This window comes from Varanus komodoensis, unplaced genomic scaffold (assembly GCF_004798865.1).
Source record: "Varanus komodoensis strain SLA01 unplaced genomic scaffold, ASM479886v1 scaffold6_4, whole genome shotgun sequence".
Lineage (NCBI taxonomy): Eukaryota > Metazoa > Chordata > Lepidosauria > Squamata > Varanidae > Varanus > Varanus komodoensis.
The window spans coordinates 13,626,146-13,645,871 of NW_025336347.1; the positions used below are offsets into that span (position 1 = coordinate 13,626,146).

General features: G+C 44.9%; 1 protein-coding gene across 6 annotated transcripts in view; it reads left to right on the top strand.

Moving 5' to 3' along the window:
• Positions 1-19,726, top strand: part of PRICKLE2 (prickle planar cell polarity protein 2) — a 171,408-nt gene that overhangs the window by 115,219 nt on the left and 36,463 nt on the right. For all 6 annotated transcript variants that reach the window (XM_044451864.1, XM_044451863.1, XM_044451867.1 and 3 more), the window contains 3 exons: positions 1,929-2,132; positions 4,375-4,561; positions 17,153-18,016. In XM_044451864.1, coding sequence (XP_044307799.1) covers positions 1,929-2,132; positions 4,375-4,561; positions 17,153-18,016 — 1,255 coding nt within the window. The remainder of the gene's footprint in view (positions 1-1,928; positions 2,133-4,374; positions 4,562-17,152; positions 18,017-19,726) is intronic.

Sequence of the window (19,726 nt, forward strand, 5' to 3'; positions counted from 1 at the left end):
CATTATTATTATAACATTTCTATGCCGCCCCTTGCCGAAACCTCGGGGCGGCTTACAACACGATAAAATACAATGAAATACAATAGCACATAATAAATTACCATTAATTACAAAATACAAAAAATACATTGATTTACAAATATAAGATTAAAATTATCAGTATAAATTAAGTAAATAAAAATATAGGAGGAGAAAGAGAAGAAGAAGTTGCCCTGGCCAGAAGTTGCCCTGGTGTGGACATATATACTTGCATCATATGTGTCCACACCAGTTTGAGGGTTCTCCTGGACCCAGAATTACCCCTCAAGTCTCAAGTGGACTCAGTGACCAGGAGCACCTTTTACCTGCTGAGGCCGATCTTCCAGCGGTGTCCATATCTGCACAGATGGAGCCTGGACACAGTGAGCCAAGCTCTGGTAACTTCTCACCTGGATTTCTGTAATGCACTCTGTGTGGAGCTGCCTTGGAAATGGTCCACAAACTTTAATTGGTTCAGATCAGGGTGGTGTGGCTGATAATGAGGACTGGCTCATGTGATCGTATCATGCCAGTCCTCCATCAGCTACGCTGGCTGCCTGTTGAAGCCCAGTCCCAATTCAAAGTGCTGATGCTAACGCATAAAGCCATGTACTAATTTTCTGACTCACCAGGAGTTGCCAAGTTGTTGTATTTGGCTTTAATTGGCCTTATTGTTTTTTACTGCTTTTATTGTTGCTATATGTTTTTATCTGTAAAATGCCCAGAGAGCCCTGTGGACTCTGGGGTGGTATACACATGTAATACATAAATAAAATCTCGGAAAGGCTTTGGCCAAACTCCAAAGATACAATTGCAGAGGAATGGACATGTGTTGAAATGCATTTAGTACATGTGAATTGAAAGACAGCTGTATACAAAACCAGGAAAAATGGGAAGCAGCAATGGATTTTCTGCATTTTTGTATTACAAATCCCATCACTGATCACTAGCAGTTTGAATTTTCAATTTGGTTTGTGTTTTTATATTCAGTTGGCAAGGTGCATATGTTAGTGCACTAAAACATGTAATCAAATCAGTAGAATCTTGATTTTTGACCCAGGTTTCTGATTCTCAGACTGAGAGATAAATAGACCTTACATAGTTATCACTAGCTGGGATATCATATCACTGCGTATCTCAAACACTCATCAGTGTGAATGTGCACATTTTCCTGGAGCTTTTCCGGAGCTAGTTCCTATGACTAAGCTAATATGAATTAATAAAACACATCTGGCTTACAGTTTCTTATCTTCCCAAGGTGTGCTGTACTGTTCCCATCTTTAATGTGAGTCAAGTCCTGCAATTGTGCAATACTATAAATGCAAACCACAATGTGAGATGGAAAGAACTGTGGTTTCATTTACAGCTCCATGCAGAAAGTTCTGAAGTCAATCAGAACATAATGTTCCACCTTCCTTTCTCTCTCTCATGGGCAGAGATGGGACCTGGTGGAAGAGGAGCCTTGTCCTTCTGGGTCCCTGATGGGCATCAAAGTAGCCCAGCTCTCTTGCTTTCCTTCCCTGGTGGAAAAAGACAGATTAGCTGTGAAGAGAAGCAGGATCTGGTGCTCCAGCTCTCCTTTGGCTGCATCAAGCCCTGTCTATATGAGGACAGAGTTTGGAGTGTACAAACCACAGCTATCCAATTACAGCAGGAGCTCTGAAGGCGCTCATGGGTTTGTGCTGAACATACCATCTCATTGGCCTCTGGACCACAGAGTTTTCTGTGATGTCCCTGTTTGCCAAAGCACTCACTCAGGAATAACCAAGGAAGAAACCGGCTTGCTTAGTCCTTTTGTAAAGCTTGTCTTCTTCCAAACGCTGCTATGAGAACAGCTATGATTCAGCGGTTCTCATCTTGCAGCATTGTCTGATCAGGTTCCTCCTTAACTTCCATATCCATCTTGACAGTGCGGAGGCCAAATCAATGGCGGGGACATCGCTGTCTTTGCATCCAGAGCCGGCCATGGCGTTTGTTGGCACCCACCGTGCTTCATATGCAGCGTTTGCAACGAGCTGCTGGTGGACCTTATCTATTTCTATCAAGATGGGAAGATTTACTGTGGCCGGCACCATGCTGAATGCCTGAAGCCTCGGTGTGCAGCATGCGATGAGGTAAGGCCAGCCACACACCTTTACTTGTGGTGAGATGGAGGTTTGCATGTGCTGATGCTCATTCTAGTCCCAGTGTGTTAAGTGGTGAATTACTGCAGGCGCCCAAATTCAGCTTGCCAGCTTATCTTTGTGCCTGCATCTTGTGGCTTGCAAAGGAGGGAAGATGAGAAATTCCTCAAGGCTGATACCCCACAGTGGTCTCTGCCTGCTCAGGCACTCTTGACAGCAGGTTGCTGAACTTCTTCTGGCCTGTGCCTCGCCCCATGACCCAGGCAGGCAAAGTGCCACCACAACTCGCTTGTGGCCTTGAGGCCACCACAGCTTTCCCTTCTCAAATAGGAGATGGTTTAACATGCTGTTTTTATCAACATTCTCCCTGCTCCACCATCTGCTGGCGGCTAGTCTGCAGCTGGGAAGTGGAAGAGAGGGCGAGTGCTAAACATGCCATTTTGCAGGGGCTGTTCCTTCTCAAGAAAAAAGAATCTCAGAAGAAATACCTGATTGTGAATTCATTCCCAGTTCATAACCAGGGCATCTTACGATAGTTGTGTGTTGTGATCATCAGCAAAGGATGGTCACACCAGTTGAGATCATGGGATATTGCAGAACAGGCCTCCAGGCAGGTACGCCATCAAATCATCAGCACCCGTGTGAGAAAGTGACTCTGAGTGAAAATCGTGGAAGTTTGTCTGCAACCGCTGTGAAAACATTGCACACTGTTGCTATAGCATCACAGCATGAGGAGGGACAGTTTCTGCCATGAGGTGGCGGGGAGGAGGCTGAGAAAGAGAGTGCAAGCAACATGGATTCTTGACGAGGGTACAAAATGGCTACCTGAAACCTGAATATCTGAACGCCTTTACAAACACTACCAGTGGCCAGTAGTACTGGGCAATGGTTAGAGTACTTCATGGCCTGTCTCAACCCACTGTGTGCCTGCTGGTTCTTCGAGAGCACGATGGAAACTGAATTTAGCTTTGTCTTAGATGCATGCGCCAGATGCTTTCTGGTGTTTGATGACTGAAAGGGGGGGCACACATCTCGAGACAACAGTGACATGGGGGGAAAGGGGTTCTAAAAGTCCTGTGTGCCAAGGAACAAAATATTTTTTATTGCCCTATACATTTCCAAAATGTAGATTTCTTCAGGGGCTGAAAGTCATCTGTTATACCATAACTATACTATCATCACTTTCTTGCTCTCTTCTGTCTTGCAATGGGGTTTTTCTAGTGAAGTTTGTTGCTGTGTTTGATGAGCATTTCTGACTGTGGTGTTTGTGGGCTGCCTGCTCCTAGAGGTGGATCCCACCCTTACCCATGCAGGGTGACCTGCCTGTGTTCCCACTGGTACAGCTGCAGAGTTCAGGTCATGGGTGGCTGGCTGTGATCATCATCGGAGCCTGGAGAAACCAGAAACAGAAGTGTAATATGGCCGCCTTTCTTCCTTTTTGGCAAACCTGTTTCCCTTAGTGAGTGGGTGTTGTTTGTGTGAGTGCTGCCATTTGCACCCCTCTCCGGTTCAGGGGAACAGTCTCCTTCCCTGTCATGGTTCCTCCCCTGAACCCCTTGCCATCCCTGTTTGCTCAACACAAACTTTCTGGTTTAGTTTTCCCATCACTTCCTATGTTTTTCATTGAAAGCAGAGCATCATGACCTCAAGCTACGTGTCCTGACCCAGGCACTCACCTGCTGTTCTGTCTTACTTGTGGGTGTGCCCTGCCACGGGGAACATGAAGGAACTATTTGTGGTCCAGAGCTGCCTAATCATAAACTTACCCTTGGCTTACCCTTTGATTCATGTATGACAGGGAAGGCAAACTTCTTCCCCACTTTGTCTAAAATGGCAAACCTTCTAAGATTTTACTTAGTTCCCTGGTCATGGAGTTTATGGGTTCAAACCACAGCCAGGGTTTGGTTTACATGAAAGTGGTGACGCCTACCAGTTTCTTGCAGGTATATTGTTCTGAATTTCTGGATCCCGTATACTGAAAAAGGAATGAGTGTCGTCCTAGGCTGCATTTTTGTCCTTGCACAGTATATGGGCCATTTTCACGACCAGCATTTCCATGTGTTGATGCTGTGGCAGAAAATTAGGACTCTGGTATCAGGAGGCTTAAACATAAGGGCGTTGAGATAGCCAAGCTGTTAAAAATAAACTAAAACTATATGACAAGAGAACAGAATTTGCGATAGGTCATAACAACAGCTAATAAACCCTGAGCTCCTCCTTTTCCTTTCCACAGATCATCTTTGCTGATGAGTGCACAGAGGCTGAGGGAAGGCATTGGCACATGAAGCACTTTTGCTGTTTTGAATGTGAAACGGTGCTGGGTGGCCAGCGATACATCATGAAGGAAGGGCGACCATATTGCTGCAACTGTTTCGAATCCTTGTACGCAGAATACTGCGATACCTGCGCTCAGCACATTGGTAAGGAAGCAGATAAAATCTCTCCCTTTTGCTGCCAGGATGAGGGTCAAGGAGTGGGAAAGATTCAAACTACCCTTGATGTGGATTTAGGTATACACTATTTTTATTTTTAAAACACGAACAGGATATGGCATGTCAACACACTGTTGCATTATTGTTTAAGGTGAAGCACAGCTCTAGGCTAGCAGTTGAAATGGTTTTGTTTTGAAAGTACCTGACAGGCCCTGGCATCTGTTTCTGTCAAGCCTCCAGTAACCACTTGGCAGGTGGAAGCGTCTAGCTAGGCCCACAGTCTAGATGGCAACATTAGTGCTGGCAAGGAAGAAAAGCGAAATCAGGAGCACCAGTGCCAGCCACTGATAGGCCTCCATGGTGCACCAGTTTCAAAAAAATGCTGGTAAGCTCCAGCCCTGCCAGAGGGGCAGGCAGTGGGAGGTGGGATCATGTGAGCAAGGAAATGAGGCGTATGTGCATTGCTTTAATTTTTGGTTTTTGTGCTAATGGAAGAGATGCCATCTCTGTGAGCTATCGTTGCAGCTCCACTATCAAAACGCTCATAAGAGCTTACACAAGTGTTTGAAAGCTGGCTGTGAAACTCTCGTCATGCCTGGGGTAATAATTTCATATGTTCAAAACTTAGGAAATCTCATTCGGAAGGCTTTAAATAGCTATCTTGGTAGTAGCATTTTAAAATATTGCATCATCCTAAGCCCAGTTAAAGAATTGAAGACACCTTGAGATGCTAAAACCCAGTCCTGTAGAGCCTTCAATCCAGAGAGTGAATGCCAGGCCAAAGGAAATGCTAAGTCAGTGCTATTGAGAGATGCCTGCCTTAGTTGCCTCTAGGATGCCACTCACAGAGAACCCGTGTCTGCATGTTCCCACTGCCCTGATTTTACACTGAGATTAGAAACATAGAAAGCTGCCCTTTATCAAGTCAGGCCTGCCTGCCTGCCTGATATTCAATATCCTACCCTTTTTCCTTTCAAGGAACTCAAGGCAACTTAAATAATTCTCCTCGTCCTCTAAATTTTATCCTCACAGCAACAACCCTGGGAGGTAGGTTGGCCTGAAAGCCTGTGACGGGCCCAAAGTCGCCCAGTGAGCTCTGTGGCCGAGTGGGGACTAGAACCCGGATCTCCTGAGTCCCCGTCCTGCACTCGGAACCACTGTGTCACACTGGCTCTTGGTCTAGCTCAGCATTAGCTCTGTGCTGACCAGCAGCAGGCCTCCAGGGCTTTGGGTACCTTTCCCAAGCCCCTATAGGGAAAGCACATGCTCTAGCGCTGGAGTAGCGTCCTTCCCTGCAGAGAGGCATATTCTTAAGAGAGACTTTGAGTCAGTCTGGAGGCATTTTCATGTGTGACACTGAAAAGTACGTTTCAGCAAATTGAGCATTTTGGGTCACATGTACAAGTGCTGCTGAAGCAAGAGGGAATTTGGAAGAAAACAGGGTCTGACTACAGGCTAATGCAGATGTTACATGTGGTAGGAACCAAGTGTCGGATGCTGTGATGATTGTTTTATTCTACTCATTTTCTTCTAAGCCATCCCAAGGTGCTAGTAGCGGATGGGTCAGAAAAGCTTTTAATAAATGAATAACTAAATCTAAAACCAAGGGCAGTGGGATTCAAGTTTCACTTCTGCTGAGAGATCATGAAGGCCACTGGGGAAGAAATGATTTCCTAGTTTGATAACAGACATTTACCTGGTTCAAAAGTTGTGCAAAGGCATGGTGGGTGGTCACTGAGGGTGGTTGCCATGTGGCTTAGAGTGATGTCAGAACCCAACCCAACTTTTCTATCGTGGGTTCTTTTTCTTGTGGTAGCTTGTGGTAGAGTTACTTTGGGCAGCTTGTCTGGGCAAGCAAATCCAGCAGTCATTTCAGCATGGGTTCTTTCAAATGGCAGAAGATTTGCTTGGGAAGAGCTGCGAAAAGCACCTCCTCACAATCTTGCTAATGATACCCCCTCTTGGTTGCACCTTGAAATGACTGCCGTCATTTACTTCTCTACATCATCGCTCCCCTAGACAGTCTCTTTTTTCCCCAACCTTTAGGAGATTTGCACAAATGTAACTTTATTTTTTAAAACTTTCAGAAAGATTTACACATATCTGAAAGAGGTCAGTAACTGAAGCAGAATAGTTACTGTACTTTAGTGAATTTTCACAGCCATCCCTGGAGAGGCTTGGAAAAAGTAGCATTAAATAGGCACAAGTCTTCCATAGTAAGGGAGAAAAACTTCTTACACCTCAGACAAACCTCCTGGAAGGTTAAAAAAAATCTGCAGAATATCATATACTATACTAATGACTGCAAATGTGCTCATCATGGAGTAGGCTGCTGAGGCTGAGCTGCAAAGGCCCATGGGAGACATGCTGGGTTTTGAGGGAGGTCTAATGAGGAAATATGCTGTGGCAAATGGGCACGCGTTTGATCTTCTATCAGGAGTAGCATGGATTAATGGGTGAAATACTGTAGCTTGTTTCAGGGCTGTTAATTAGGACATGTGGGCCAGCCCGCTACTTCAAATCTGTATGTAGGAGTTACATCTTTTTAAAAAAAAAAATGTGATTAATCTACAGTAGGCATAGGAGCTGCGATCTAAATGGTGAAAGCTCCACCATCTGCCACAGTAGGATTCTGATCTAGATCAGCAGCCCTTCACCTACTGCAGAGTCAGAGTGAAAGGGAAAGAAAAAAGAGAAAGGGTAGCTGCTAGATATAGATTTAAAATAGTGTCTGTGTCAGCCCTTGGAGAAGTGGCGATTGACTCATCTTTATCGATGCTTAAATGGTTTCTGTAGATTTCGTATGGTTGGCTTCTGTTTGGCTGAGGGAGAAAAACACCTTCCAAGAAGAGAGAAAACAGTTATGTCACTCAGTCCTGAGTTGTCTTAGCCATTAGAGGGAACACCCCGGGGGCACTTGAGGGGTGTGTCTCAGATTCTGTTTGAAATGTGAGAAAACGCATTCCAGTCTCATCCCAGTGGCTTCTGAGGCTCTGGGGAAGGAGGCAGTAAAACATAGCACTGAGCCAGTAAAGAGTCAGCATTCTAGCCAGATGCCCACAAAAGGACAGAGAAGTGTGCATATGCGTGGCCTTGATAATGAACCGATCTTTTCGATCTTTTCATCTACGTGCCGAGCCAAAAGCAGGAGAAAGTGCTCCTTCTGCCCAGGTCCTCCAGCTTTGCGCAGCTATAACCTTAGCCAGTTTTCTCCAGCTTCCAGCAACTCCATCCAGCACTGTCACTGAATATGCAGTTGGGGATGGTGGAAGTTTTAAGACATCTGAAGGGCATGAGGTTGGAGAAGACTGGGCTGGGTAGAACTTCAGTTGCTTTCCTCTGCTCTCACATTCCTGCCTCACAATCTTTCACATGCTTGTTGCATAATAGGAATCATTGCCCTTTTTTCCAATGTTCTCTGCAAATAGGCTGCTTCTTCCCTTCCCCCAAGAGAAACATATTGGCTGGCAACCACGTCTTGCTATAGCAATATATCCTTATGTTCCTGTTACTTTCTGAAAGCTAGTGGTGTGGGTTGTGCGTTTGCCTTCATGCTGAAGAAGCAGATCTGAGTGAGTGCCTGTGTTTGTGGTGAACAGCGTTATGATTTAGTTGCACAGAATGCATGGCAACCGTTTGCTAGTTAATGCTGCTCGGTTCATCAGGTGTGAACAAAGGGAAGAGATGGTGCCGGGACTTGCGCAGTGGAACCTGCATGTAAAGGCATGTTGTGGTTTGCCTCTTCTGTAATTGTTCTAGGGAGAAGCAGTGGAGGTTGGTCACTGCAGTGTCTTTGGGTGTTATGCTGAACAGGTAAAGGAGCTATCCATGGTGCTGAACCCCATCACCACCCTCAGAATAGGTTCAGTGCCTTGGATAGCTCTTTTCAAGTTCATACTTAAACCTGGAGTGGATACACACCACAACACTGAAATTAGAACAACCAGCCACTGCTGGGACGAGCTGTTGGGGCTGGGTGGGGGGAATGTCTTACTGGACCCAGACAATAACAACGGAAAATGCATGGGCAAGAGTGGGCAGATGTAACCAGTGTCTGCGAATAGATAACCTTGAAAGCAACCAGGATAGGGAAATCCCCTGTTTATATATCAGCTGAGAAAAGTGGGACAATCCTTCCTTTTCAGAATTACATAATAAAAGATGACTTATGAACATCACCATTTGGCCTGCTTAGCAATTTAATGACCTTAAGTGGTTCCAAAAATAGATTCCCATCCTCAAGTATATGAATACACATTGAATGTGCTCCTTCTGTTAAACAAGAACAACAAAACCCAAACCCAGCCAGTTTAAATGGGAAGTTCCTTCTGGAGCTAGTGTGCTTCTCTTGAAAGTTAGCAGTAGCAGAATTTAAAAACGGACAAGCCTGACAATATCTGGATTGGCTCATTGTCTATTCTTAATTTCCACTTTACTCTGTGGAATTCTTTGAATTGTTTTCTTGGTCATTAAGAAAAATGTCTTTCAAATGCTCATAAACCCCAGCAGATAGGGATTTTAATCTGAATTAAACTCAGCCTTGGCACGCTCATCTGAAAACATATGGAGGTTTGTGAGTCAGCATCTTCCAACAGGCAAGGAACTCATGTCCTTGTCTCTGACAGATTCTAGCACATGCCACATGATGAGCTGGGTCCTGGACTTGCCTTGTGTGAGAAGAAGGGACTTCTGGCAAGGGGCAGCACCCTGCTCATGGGAGGTCCCTCCTCCTGATTTTGGAGGCGTTCTCTTTGCCTCCTCTACCCCGTTCACTACCCATCCAGCAGTTTCCTGACTCTTGCGTAGCTTCTTCAGGGGACTGGAGGGGCTGCTTCTACGAGCACAATTGCTCATGCTTAAGTCTGGATCAGGCCCATTAATGGTTTCCCCACTGCTCAGTTCTTGCAGTTTATTAATGCACTATTTGTGCTTTTTAAATGATGGAGGTAATTTAGTGTGTTTTTAAATATAGATGAGAGGTCTTCAAAAAGTTTCTGCACTTTTATATTTTATAAATATATTTTATTTATTTATTTTGCTGATGGCCTTAAAAACTTGGCTGGGAAAAATACATCACAAAGGAAGGTGACTATGTAGAAAACTGAGGCAATTTGTTTTTGAAATTCTTAATAGAGTTTTAAGAAGAACAGAAACTTTTTGAAGAACCCTTACGTGTGTGTATATATATAATATTTTTTACTTTTCTTAATTCAGAATATCTTCTAGTGCAGCCTTTCTCAACTTGATGCCCTCCAGTTGTGTTAGACTGCAACTCCCATTATCCTCAGCTAGCATGGCCATTAAGGCTGCTCTAGAGCATCACCTCACATTCCTCAGCTTCTTTTATACACCTAACATTTCCATTTTACTCCCAATACAGTTTTCTCATAGTGCAATCCTATACAAGTCTATTCAGAAGGAAGCCCTATTGAGGTCAAGGGACTTACTTTCAGGTTGCAATCCCATCCCTTCTTACCTGGATGTGAGCCATATCATACTCAGTGGGACATGCTTCTAGGTGTGCATGCACAGAATTTCCTTGCTTCAATACCATTCTCTCTCTGTATGTGTGCGTGTGTGTACACAGAAGTGAGCACCATTTTTACCTACTCCAGGGTAAATGTATATAGGGTTGCAGCCTTACCATTACATTTCTGCCTTTATAATGCCCTCCAAAACAGTGGCCCTTAAATGTTTTCAAGCAAAAGCACCGGTAAACTTATGCAACCTTTTGGGACTCAAATTTGACCTTTTGAAGACTTACTTTCCTTTCTGCAGTGGAAAATGAAAGACTATTGTGTCAGTAGCTAACCCTGAACAAGTTTATATAGGACATAGAATTTAAGCATGGCATACAGGGAAGGAGGTGAGTCTTTCTTAAAGAGTATATCAAAGGGAAACTACACTGTCAGTGTAGTGCAAGTGAGGGGGAAAGCCCTTGGGATGCAATAAAAGGCCCTCCTTGAGCTTCCTGTCCTGGAACACTTCAAGATCCGCCTGTGGGCCAAGACACAGTTTGAGAACTATGAAGAAAATGTGTCAAAAGATCGGCCCTATCAGACTTACTTGGATGAGTTCCCTGTTCGTCTTGGGAAGATGAAGCACCAGATAAATCTTAATCTATTTTCTCTGTTTCCTTTCCCATGAACTTTCTAACCATCTTTCTCCAACCCAGCGAAAATAAAGAAAAGCTTTCATATCTAGGGGATGATCTAGGCAAAGTATTTCGAAGTACAATTAGTTCAACTTTCCATTGATAAAATAAAAATGTCACTAGTCTACTCTCTAATTAAACTCTCTGGGGATTAAAACACTTGATTCTTGTTGGGATGTGCCCAGGAAATATTACGAAGGATAGAAGGCAATGCTGAAAAAATGGTGTGTATATGTGCGCACACAAGTCTTTATTCCTTTGGTGTTGGATTCTCCATGGTTGCTTTTTTGCATGTAGCCCAGTCCTTTTGATTTCAATTGCTATTATAAGGGGTAAATGCTGGATCTCTTCATCTTTAGGTTATCTCCTGAAACGACAGGCCTTGTGGTACCGTAATAAAGTTGACTGGTTGGCTCTCTTTCAGTCTTCCATTTTCAGACTTGAACAGTGAAATAGTTAATCATTTAGATGAGTAAATTAGCATTTGCAATTTCAGTTGAACAGCAGTTAGCTAAAGACAGATATATATAGACGTTTATGCATAAGTAACAGTTTGGTTTTCGTGTGTAATGAATTGATCTTGTTCCCTAATGAACAGCAGCAATGGGTTATAGTAACCAACAATGCTTACATATCCCAGCATTGATACAGGGGAGCACTTTGCTTCAGTCCATGTGTCAGCCCTGGAGCAAGCACCACCATTGGCTTTGAGATGACTATCAGCCGTGAAGCTTTCTTGGTCAATATACAGCTGCACACTGAAGTCCTGTAGCAAAATGAAATGTTTGTTAGCCCACGAGAATTTGTACAGTCCAGGCTGATCGATTGGTTTAGCCAGTTATGCACTTAGAATAAATCGTTACCTACCCTGGACAAAGAGTTGGAGGGGCTAAATGCAGGGCTTGCAACAGTTGACTTCTGGGCAGTTGAATGCCAGCATCTCTTATAGTCTCCCTGAATTGTTTGATTCAAAAGGAGCTGTTAAAATGGATTCTTTCACTATCACAGATAGATCCAAGGAACCATGCTATCATACCAATCGTCCCTCATCAGCCTCCGTACTTGATAGGACCTCTTAGAACTAGTTCTCCAGGAACACAGAAGGAGATCTGAGATATCTTAACCAAGGAACGGCAGAGTTTGGATCTGAGGCCTCATTTATTTATATTTATTCCATTGTACCTTGCCCTTTTCCAAGGAGCTCAGCAGCCTCACAACAGACCTTATAGCCCACCTTTCTGTTTTAAGTGAAGATTTCCAAAGCGGTGTACAATAAAGTATGATTTTAAAAAATCTAACATCACAAAGTAGAAAAAATAACAACTTAGGATGTATTAAAATAGCAGATAAAATACATATCACTGTTTGTTGCAGGGGGAGAAAAACTAAAGCAAATGGAAAGATCTTAATTGGTTCCCTGAAACATTAGAAAGAAGTCAGATCTTTCCAAGGAAGATGAAGAATTCTACTGAAATGACCTTCTGAAACAACCTTTTACCATTCACTGTACCTCTCAGGAGGGGTCATTGAGAGACGGATGTATAATCTTAATTCTTGGGCAACCCATGTTAGGGCAAGTGACAGTGACTTCCCCAGGACTACCCAATGAGTTTCATGACTGAACAGAAATTAAAATTTAAAATTGAGCACCACACATCCAAATTCCAGCACCACCACTTGGCAGTAGCAATATGACCCACTGTGGCTGCCACAACCCTTGGGATGCAGAGGATTATGGGCCTGTTATTGAGGATGGGAGGAGCATGAAGATGGAGGATGCCTCTGAGCTTCTCCCCCCTTGCAAAACAGTTAGAGGGCTGATTTTGGCCAACTAAGTCTTCTCTTCCTGCTTACACAGAGAAGAATGACTCATATCACGGCAGAGCGTCTTTCCTTCCCTCCCTGTCCCCTGAACTCTGATTCAGAAGCTGGTTTCTGACCTCATAGCCCCAACTGGAGCTGTGAGGGTAGAGAGGGGGCACTCAGAGGCTGGAGGCCCCGCTAGGATGCTGAATTTTCCTATGTCTGTCTAGTCTGTGTGGAGCAGCCAGTGTTGTGGCCTTGCTCTCCTGCAGACAAAGCACATGGTCCATTGTTGCACACATCATGTTGTATGGTAGGGATGGGGGGCCTGTGGCCCACAGGCCACATCCTGCCCTTTGGCCTGACAAACTCCTTTCCCAGCCTTCATCCTTCTCTCTCAGCACTCGACAGGGAGCGTGTCCCCCCAGCTCAGGCGATGCGCATGGATGAAGATGGGTATGAGTGCTCGGGGGGTGGGGGTGGCACCACTGAACAACACTGAGCAGGGACCTTTTTTGCCTGAGTGGGAGCCCAGTCACTGCGGGCCTGCAGCCCCTGGCATCCTGCTCCAAGGCCAGTTTGGTCCTTAGGCTGAAAATGGTTTCTCATCTCTGCTCTATTGCCTTAAAACAGTTGCTGTATTTTACATAGCTGCAAGAGGGGCTCCTTTTAATCAAATGTACTCTTCGTGACTACAGGAATGCACAAATGTGATTGGCAACATAATGTTCTCTAAAGTCCTTAATTCCAAAGACCATGTTGCTGCATGTACCTGTTACTAAGGTAACAGCTGTTGTCTCCCCCTCCATATCTTTCCCTGAACTCAACTGCAAAATAAAGGCAGGCAGAAGAATCCAAGTTATAATTAACTCTCCTTCTGTAAAATACTTGCAGTGTGATATAAGAGAAAGGTGCGTGCGTGTTATAGACAATCCATAGGAATTACTCAGGGCCGAGCCCCGCCACCATCTCTAGAGTAGTCTCTTGGTCACAGTGAATTTCCAATGTGCATTGGCTTCAGCCCAGCCCCGTGGAGCAGACAAGCAAGTGGACGGTCTGCTCCACAGGAAGTGGGTAGAAGTGGATCTTGAACGCTTCAATTTTTCATCTAGCAGATTTGACAGGCATTTCATTACTAGGTACTAATTTGAAATGGAATCTTTCCATGAAAGCTATGAGAAGGAGTAAAAAAAAGTGCTCATTTAGACTGTAAGAATCACAATTCCCAGGAAATTCAAATGCCAGTAAATTGCTTTTAATTTAAGGAGATACACAAATTCAGATAAAAGAGCCTGAGTTACTGTATTCCCAATGGGTGAATATTGTTTTTTTGTCTTGCTTTGTTTATTCCATGAGGTCCATACTATCATTTATGGTAACGCACAAATGATTACCAGTCCCTTGTTTCTTTGGATTAGCTTTTTAATCACAATACCTGCCTCCTAACCCTTGGGATGAGACAAATTGTACACTGTAATAAAACCATCCACACAGGAAACTATGCTGTAGTTGATCTCATGTTTTGTTATTGGATTGTGCTTTACAGCAGCGATGGCCAACTATAGCAGCCTATAACCTAGATACAATTCCCAGGCAAATTTGATCAGTTCTTTGATCCCTTTTTACCTGTTATGGCAAAAAATGCCCCCAAAGTAAGGAGAAAAATCAATGCTTTCAAGCTGCAAGAAACAGGTATCTTTCATATTGGTAATTTGTTTTCTTCTCCAAAGGAAGGAGTTCAATTCCTGTAAGCACAGACCCTCCAATGTTTCCATAAAGAAAAAGAAAAAAAGCATGAATTCTCACATCAGTAAGCCTTGCATAATATTAGACATTGTGAGGAGCTCTTCTTTGCCTGCTTACACTTGTAATTTGCCTTGCAATTTAAGTCCTGCACTGGCTTCCAAAGTCAAATGAACACAACAAAGAGTCTTGTGGCACCTTAAAGACAAATAAATTTATTGTGGCATAAGCTTCCATGGACTACTTCTAACAAGCTTCTTTTAGAACTTGAAGAATGAAGGGGAGAGATAGTTGTTACTGTCAAGACTGGCTATGTACTTACTATGGGATCACTTCAGCTCAGACACCCTCAAGTAATATCTTGTATCCCAGTAGTCAGTCCTACATCAGAGAGTGGGAAAACTGTGCAGCGATAGTATTTGAACAGGCAGGCAAGACTTGACTAGGCATAGCTTGCTCGTGCAGTTAAGGCTGTGATGCTATAAAAAGATAATTGTCCCACAATGTATGTTCCTACTTATCAGTTTGAAATGAACTTTACCAGCTGTAGCCGCTGAAACTGACTGGTGGCTGAGAAGTCTTGTGTGTACGCAGGCAAGAAGCACCTGCGTCCTGCTCTGAAATTTAACTGCTAGAGGCTTGGAGGAAGGAGCTGAAATACCGAGCGGCTGTGGTGCCTAGTGCACGCACACTGACCTCTTTCTGAAAATCACCTTCCAAAACTTCCCCCGAGGAAGAGACACAAATGGAGAGTTCTAAGATCATGTATAAGCTGCCTTGGATTCCTTGAAGGGAAAAGGGGGGTACAATTGTAATCAATGAATTACAGACATGTCTAGGTGGCCTTCCATTCTGGGTCTGTCAGGTATTCTAACCACTTTGGTAAAGAGTTACAATTAATTATAATTATTTATAATAACTAACTAATCTGTACATGTGTACAACTGTATAGTACATTTCTGTGGTTGGCCTTGGAACTGATCCTTACCTGTGCTCCCATCCTTCACCAATGTGGTACCCACCAGATGTGTTGGACTGCAACTCCCATCCTCCCCAGCCAATCTGGGAGGCACATCTGGAAGGTACTGGGTTGAGGAACATCTAGACGATTGTTCTAATCTGTTTTTATTCTGAAAGTGCTGCTTTGTACTTAAACACACACCCAGTGAAGATATGTGGAGAAACCAACTTCATGGGCTTGCATTTTTAACTCACAATCAAGACCACTGGGCTAATTCTTCTGTGCTGAATAGAGTGGCTGTGATCTGTGTTAATATCACTGGCAGGTAGTCTGACCTGCAATGTGTAAGCAGCGGAACCTTCTCTGATCAGAACAGTGTATCTTATTGTTAAGACCACAATGGGTTTAAGTCTTTTGGAAACCCACAGGGACAGTTAAGCCCAAAAGCAAGGTACATGTTGTTCTTCTCCCACACCCTCCTTTCTTCCTGCTGTTTCTCGCTGGCAGGTTGATGGCAAAACTAGCAAGCAGGGTGATTCCCTGGGGATTCTGTTTTTCTTCTTTGTTTTGAGCAAGCAGCTGGGATAGAGCAAACGGGATTGTTATTAATTTTGAGGAGTCTGCAGCAGAACAAGGGAGCTGATCAAATATGCATAGAGAGGAGTTCATGTTTTACTGCTTATCTGAAATAGATGGTTGCCATAACGTTCAGGGAACATTATCACTTCTGAATTTGGGAACATGAAATAGTGCCCAAGTAGATTTAATATTGTGACAGCAACATCCAGCTTAGTTGAGTGTCACCTCTAGAATCCTGCAATGACAAAAGAGCACATCCTGCACTTCAGATATCCTTCAAATTCTGCAGTTATTGTAAAGTAAGTTCACATTGGCCTTGCTGAACTGGAAATGTGAAACTTTTTGTACATTTTTTCTAGTGTTTTAGTTCATTTATGCAGAAATATTAGTTCTGTTTTCCTTTCTGTTTTCCATTTTTTGACATGGATCACAAATCACACAAAATACAAAAGCTGGAAAATGGTAAAGAAAAGATCCATGTGTCTGCTGTTTCCTGCCCTCTCATGTGTGTCTCTCTGGACATGGGTCCAGGTGCTGACTTTCCCTTCCCAGCTGGTGGCCATCCTGTTTATGGGGGAAAGTAGTATGTTCCTCTCGGTTTGCTTATCATGTTGACTGAATCAGACCCTTACATTGCAATCCCAGAAGGAAATCTCACTGAGTACAGTAGGCTTACTCCCAAGTAAGGATGCATGGTAGTCCATGAGTATAGAACCAAAACCTAGCAATGCAATCCTTATACAAGCCTCCCCAGAAGTGAGTCCCACAGAGTTCAAAAGGGATGAATCCCAGGAATGTTTGTATTGGATTGTAGCCTTAATGTATTACTAGAAGGAGTAGAAAGGAATATAGAAAGGGGCTGTGCATAAAATCTTAACATCCCTTGACTACAAGACCTATTCTAATCACTTGGAGCAAAAAGGATAATTTAGCAGAAACTGCCAACATTATTTTAGATTATTTTTCCTCTGCAATAACAATGACTAATGACCTACTTAAAAAGAAGAGGAACACAAAGAAGAAGAAGAACAAAAGCTGGAGTCTAAAAATAGAGTGTGGTACCTGATTTTGGATTGGATGATGTATTTTTAAAGACTGTGTCATTGCCATAGCCATTTTGTGTTCTGTATTCCCTGAGTCTGCTCCACTTGAACGCCTCCCCCCATCATCAGAAAATATTATTATGTTTTCCCTTGTTTTTGCTTTTTCCAAGCAAAGTGCATGCACACGGGGCAGGCCCATCCTTAATATGCCTTGTGTACTTTGGGCCTCAGTCTCATCCTCATCCAGATGCACAGGGCTCTGTAATACTGAAAGTATTTCTCTTCCTTTTTCAAAGGCATCGATCAGGGCCAGATGACGTACGACGGCCAGCACTGGCATGCCACAGAGACCTGCTTTTGTTGCGCACAGTGCAAGAAATCCCTGCTGGGGCGGCCATTCCTGCCAAAGCAAGGGCAGATTTTCTGCTCTAGAGCCTGCAGCATGGGTGATGACCCCAACGGCTCCGATTCCTCGGACTCGGCCTTCCAAAGTGCCAGAGCCAAAGAATCGCGGCGGAGTGCCAAGATTGGCAAGAACCGGAGCAAGGGGGAAGAGAACCCCGCCAGCCAGAGCAGCCAGCTGCAGGTGAGCTCCAGCAGGCTGTCGGCCGATGTGGACCCCCTCTCCCTGCAGATGGACCTGCTGAGCTTGTCCAGTCAAACTCCGAGCCTGAACAGGGACCATGTATGGAGAAGCCGAGATGAACTGTACCACTACGGGGGCAAGATGGAGCAAAGTCAGTCACAGAGCCCTTTGCAGCTGCTCAGCCAGTGTAATATCAGAACTTCCTACAACCCAGGGCAGACCCCGAGTGCCCAGCAGGAGCTCTGGGGTAAGCATTTCAGCAACCCAAAGAGAAGCTCCTCTCTGGCCATGAAAGGACATGGCGGCAGCTTCGTCCAGGAGTGCCGAGAAGACTATTACTCAGGAAGGCTACGGTCCCAGGAGAGTTACAGCGACATGTCCAACCAGAGCTTCAGTGACACCCGCGGGAGTTACAAAGTCTCCAAGTACGACCAGGAGGAAGACGGCAGCCTCTCAGCCCAGCATTGCCGCACCCGGCACCCAATCAACGCGCTGAAGTTTACTGAGGAACTGACGCCCACAGAGCAGACCCCGCGGGGATCCATGGAGTCCCTTGCTCTCTCCAACACCACAGGTAGGTCATGGCTTTAAAAGGTGGCGCTTTACTGTGGCTTCATCGGGATGCGGGGTGGGGGAATCGGGCTCATAATACGTAGCTGTGCTTTGCGTTGGTGAAAGACAAGGGTCCAATTCTGATCCTTTCTCAGACAAAGTGCATCAATGGGCAAAACATGATGCTGCAGCAAGTCAGGATGATGCCATCACATTAAGTAAACATTGCTGCAACGAAGGGGGTGCGGGCATTTATTTATCTAGTTATTTAATTAGAATTTTATATGCCACTCCATATTCTGGTATTGAGGTTCCAAAGCAGGGAACAGTAAACAATAAAACCGATAAAAGAATAGAACGATATGTTAAAAAGAGAATTAACAAAATGTAGCTGGTTAGTACAAGAAGCCTTCCTGAAACGAGTGTTTTCAGGAGGCACTGAAGTCAGCACAGGGTTGGTGCCTGCCGGACCTCCAGAGCTGCGAGTTCCACAGAAGTGCAACTGACGGCCCCTGTCAGGGTGGGCTCCAAGCCGGGCCGGATCTGCATGGAGCCACCAAGGAGATGCTGTGCAGCGACCTCGGCAGCCAGGAAGGTTGATGAGGGAGGAGGCACCCTCTCCAGCATGTCCCAACCAACATGGCATTGACTAGGTTAGATTAAACATGCTGCATGGCATTCTATAAACTACACCCCAGGCTATAGGAATAGCCCCTTATGAGATAATTATATGGAAGCCTCCTTCTCTGGAGAGTGCCTGCCTGCCTAAGAGTTGTGATCTGGTTTTGTGTCCCTGCTAGGCAGAGAGCAGCACTCAGTTTAGTTCAAGGGAATGATGTCTGGGGGGTTGATGCCCCAGAGCAGGAGTGGGGAACAGCAGGCCCACAGGCCTTGGTCCCCATAATCTTTCCCCTGACTGGTGGATGTTTGTGGTTTCCCAGCTTTTGTGCCATTTCCCTCACTCCCAGTTGTGAAAAGTTGAAATGCCACCCCTAAGGCTTACTGAGTGTCATGAAGGCTTTAAGCTAAAATATGCTCTGTTTTTGTCCTCGATCCTTTCTCTCTTGGCCCTGATGTGGCCCTCAGGCTGCAGAGGGTTCCACACAATCATGCCGTGGTAAACACACCACACTGCTGTGCAGATTTCTCCAAGAACCCTCATTGCTTACTGGGTCTGAGAGCTCGGGGCAGAACAATGGAAGGCACGTGCCCCCGAGGCCCTCCTTTCTCCTCCCTGCTTGTTCATCCCTGGCCACGTTTCTTGTGCAGTGAGAACCAGGTGCTTCTTCTGCTCCGTGGGTGCGCTCCCCTTTCCGAGGGGACCAGCTCCACTACAGATAGAGGCAAGAGCTGAGAGGGAATCTCAGGGATCTATCACTTTAGTAGATCCCTGAGATTTTTCCCCCCTCAGTGCTGCCACCTCGGTTGGCTACCGTTAGCTTACTGGAATTCTTCTTCACGTCTCATCCTCGCGATGTGAGTGTGCTCTCGCGTAAAGTAGCAGCCACAGCCCGCACCAAGCGTGGCGGAGAATGACGTTGCTGTTTGCGCTGCAGCACCTGCCAGGTGAGGCTTAATAGGGAAGAACCAGGAGAAGCCAGCCTCTGCATCGTAGCGAGTTCTGGAGTGAGAGAGGTCTCTGCAGCCTTACACAGAAGCGACTGTTGTCAAGTGCGATGCTGACTCTCATAGAGTGATGCAGGCGGCTGCTCAGGAAATTGCACGTCTGTGT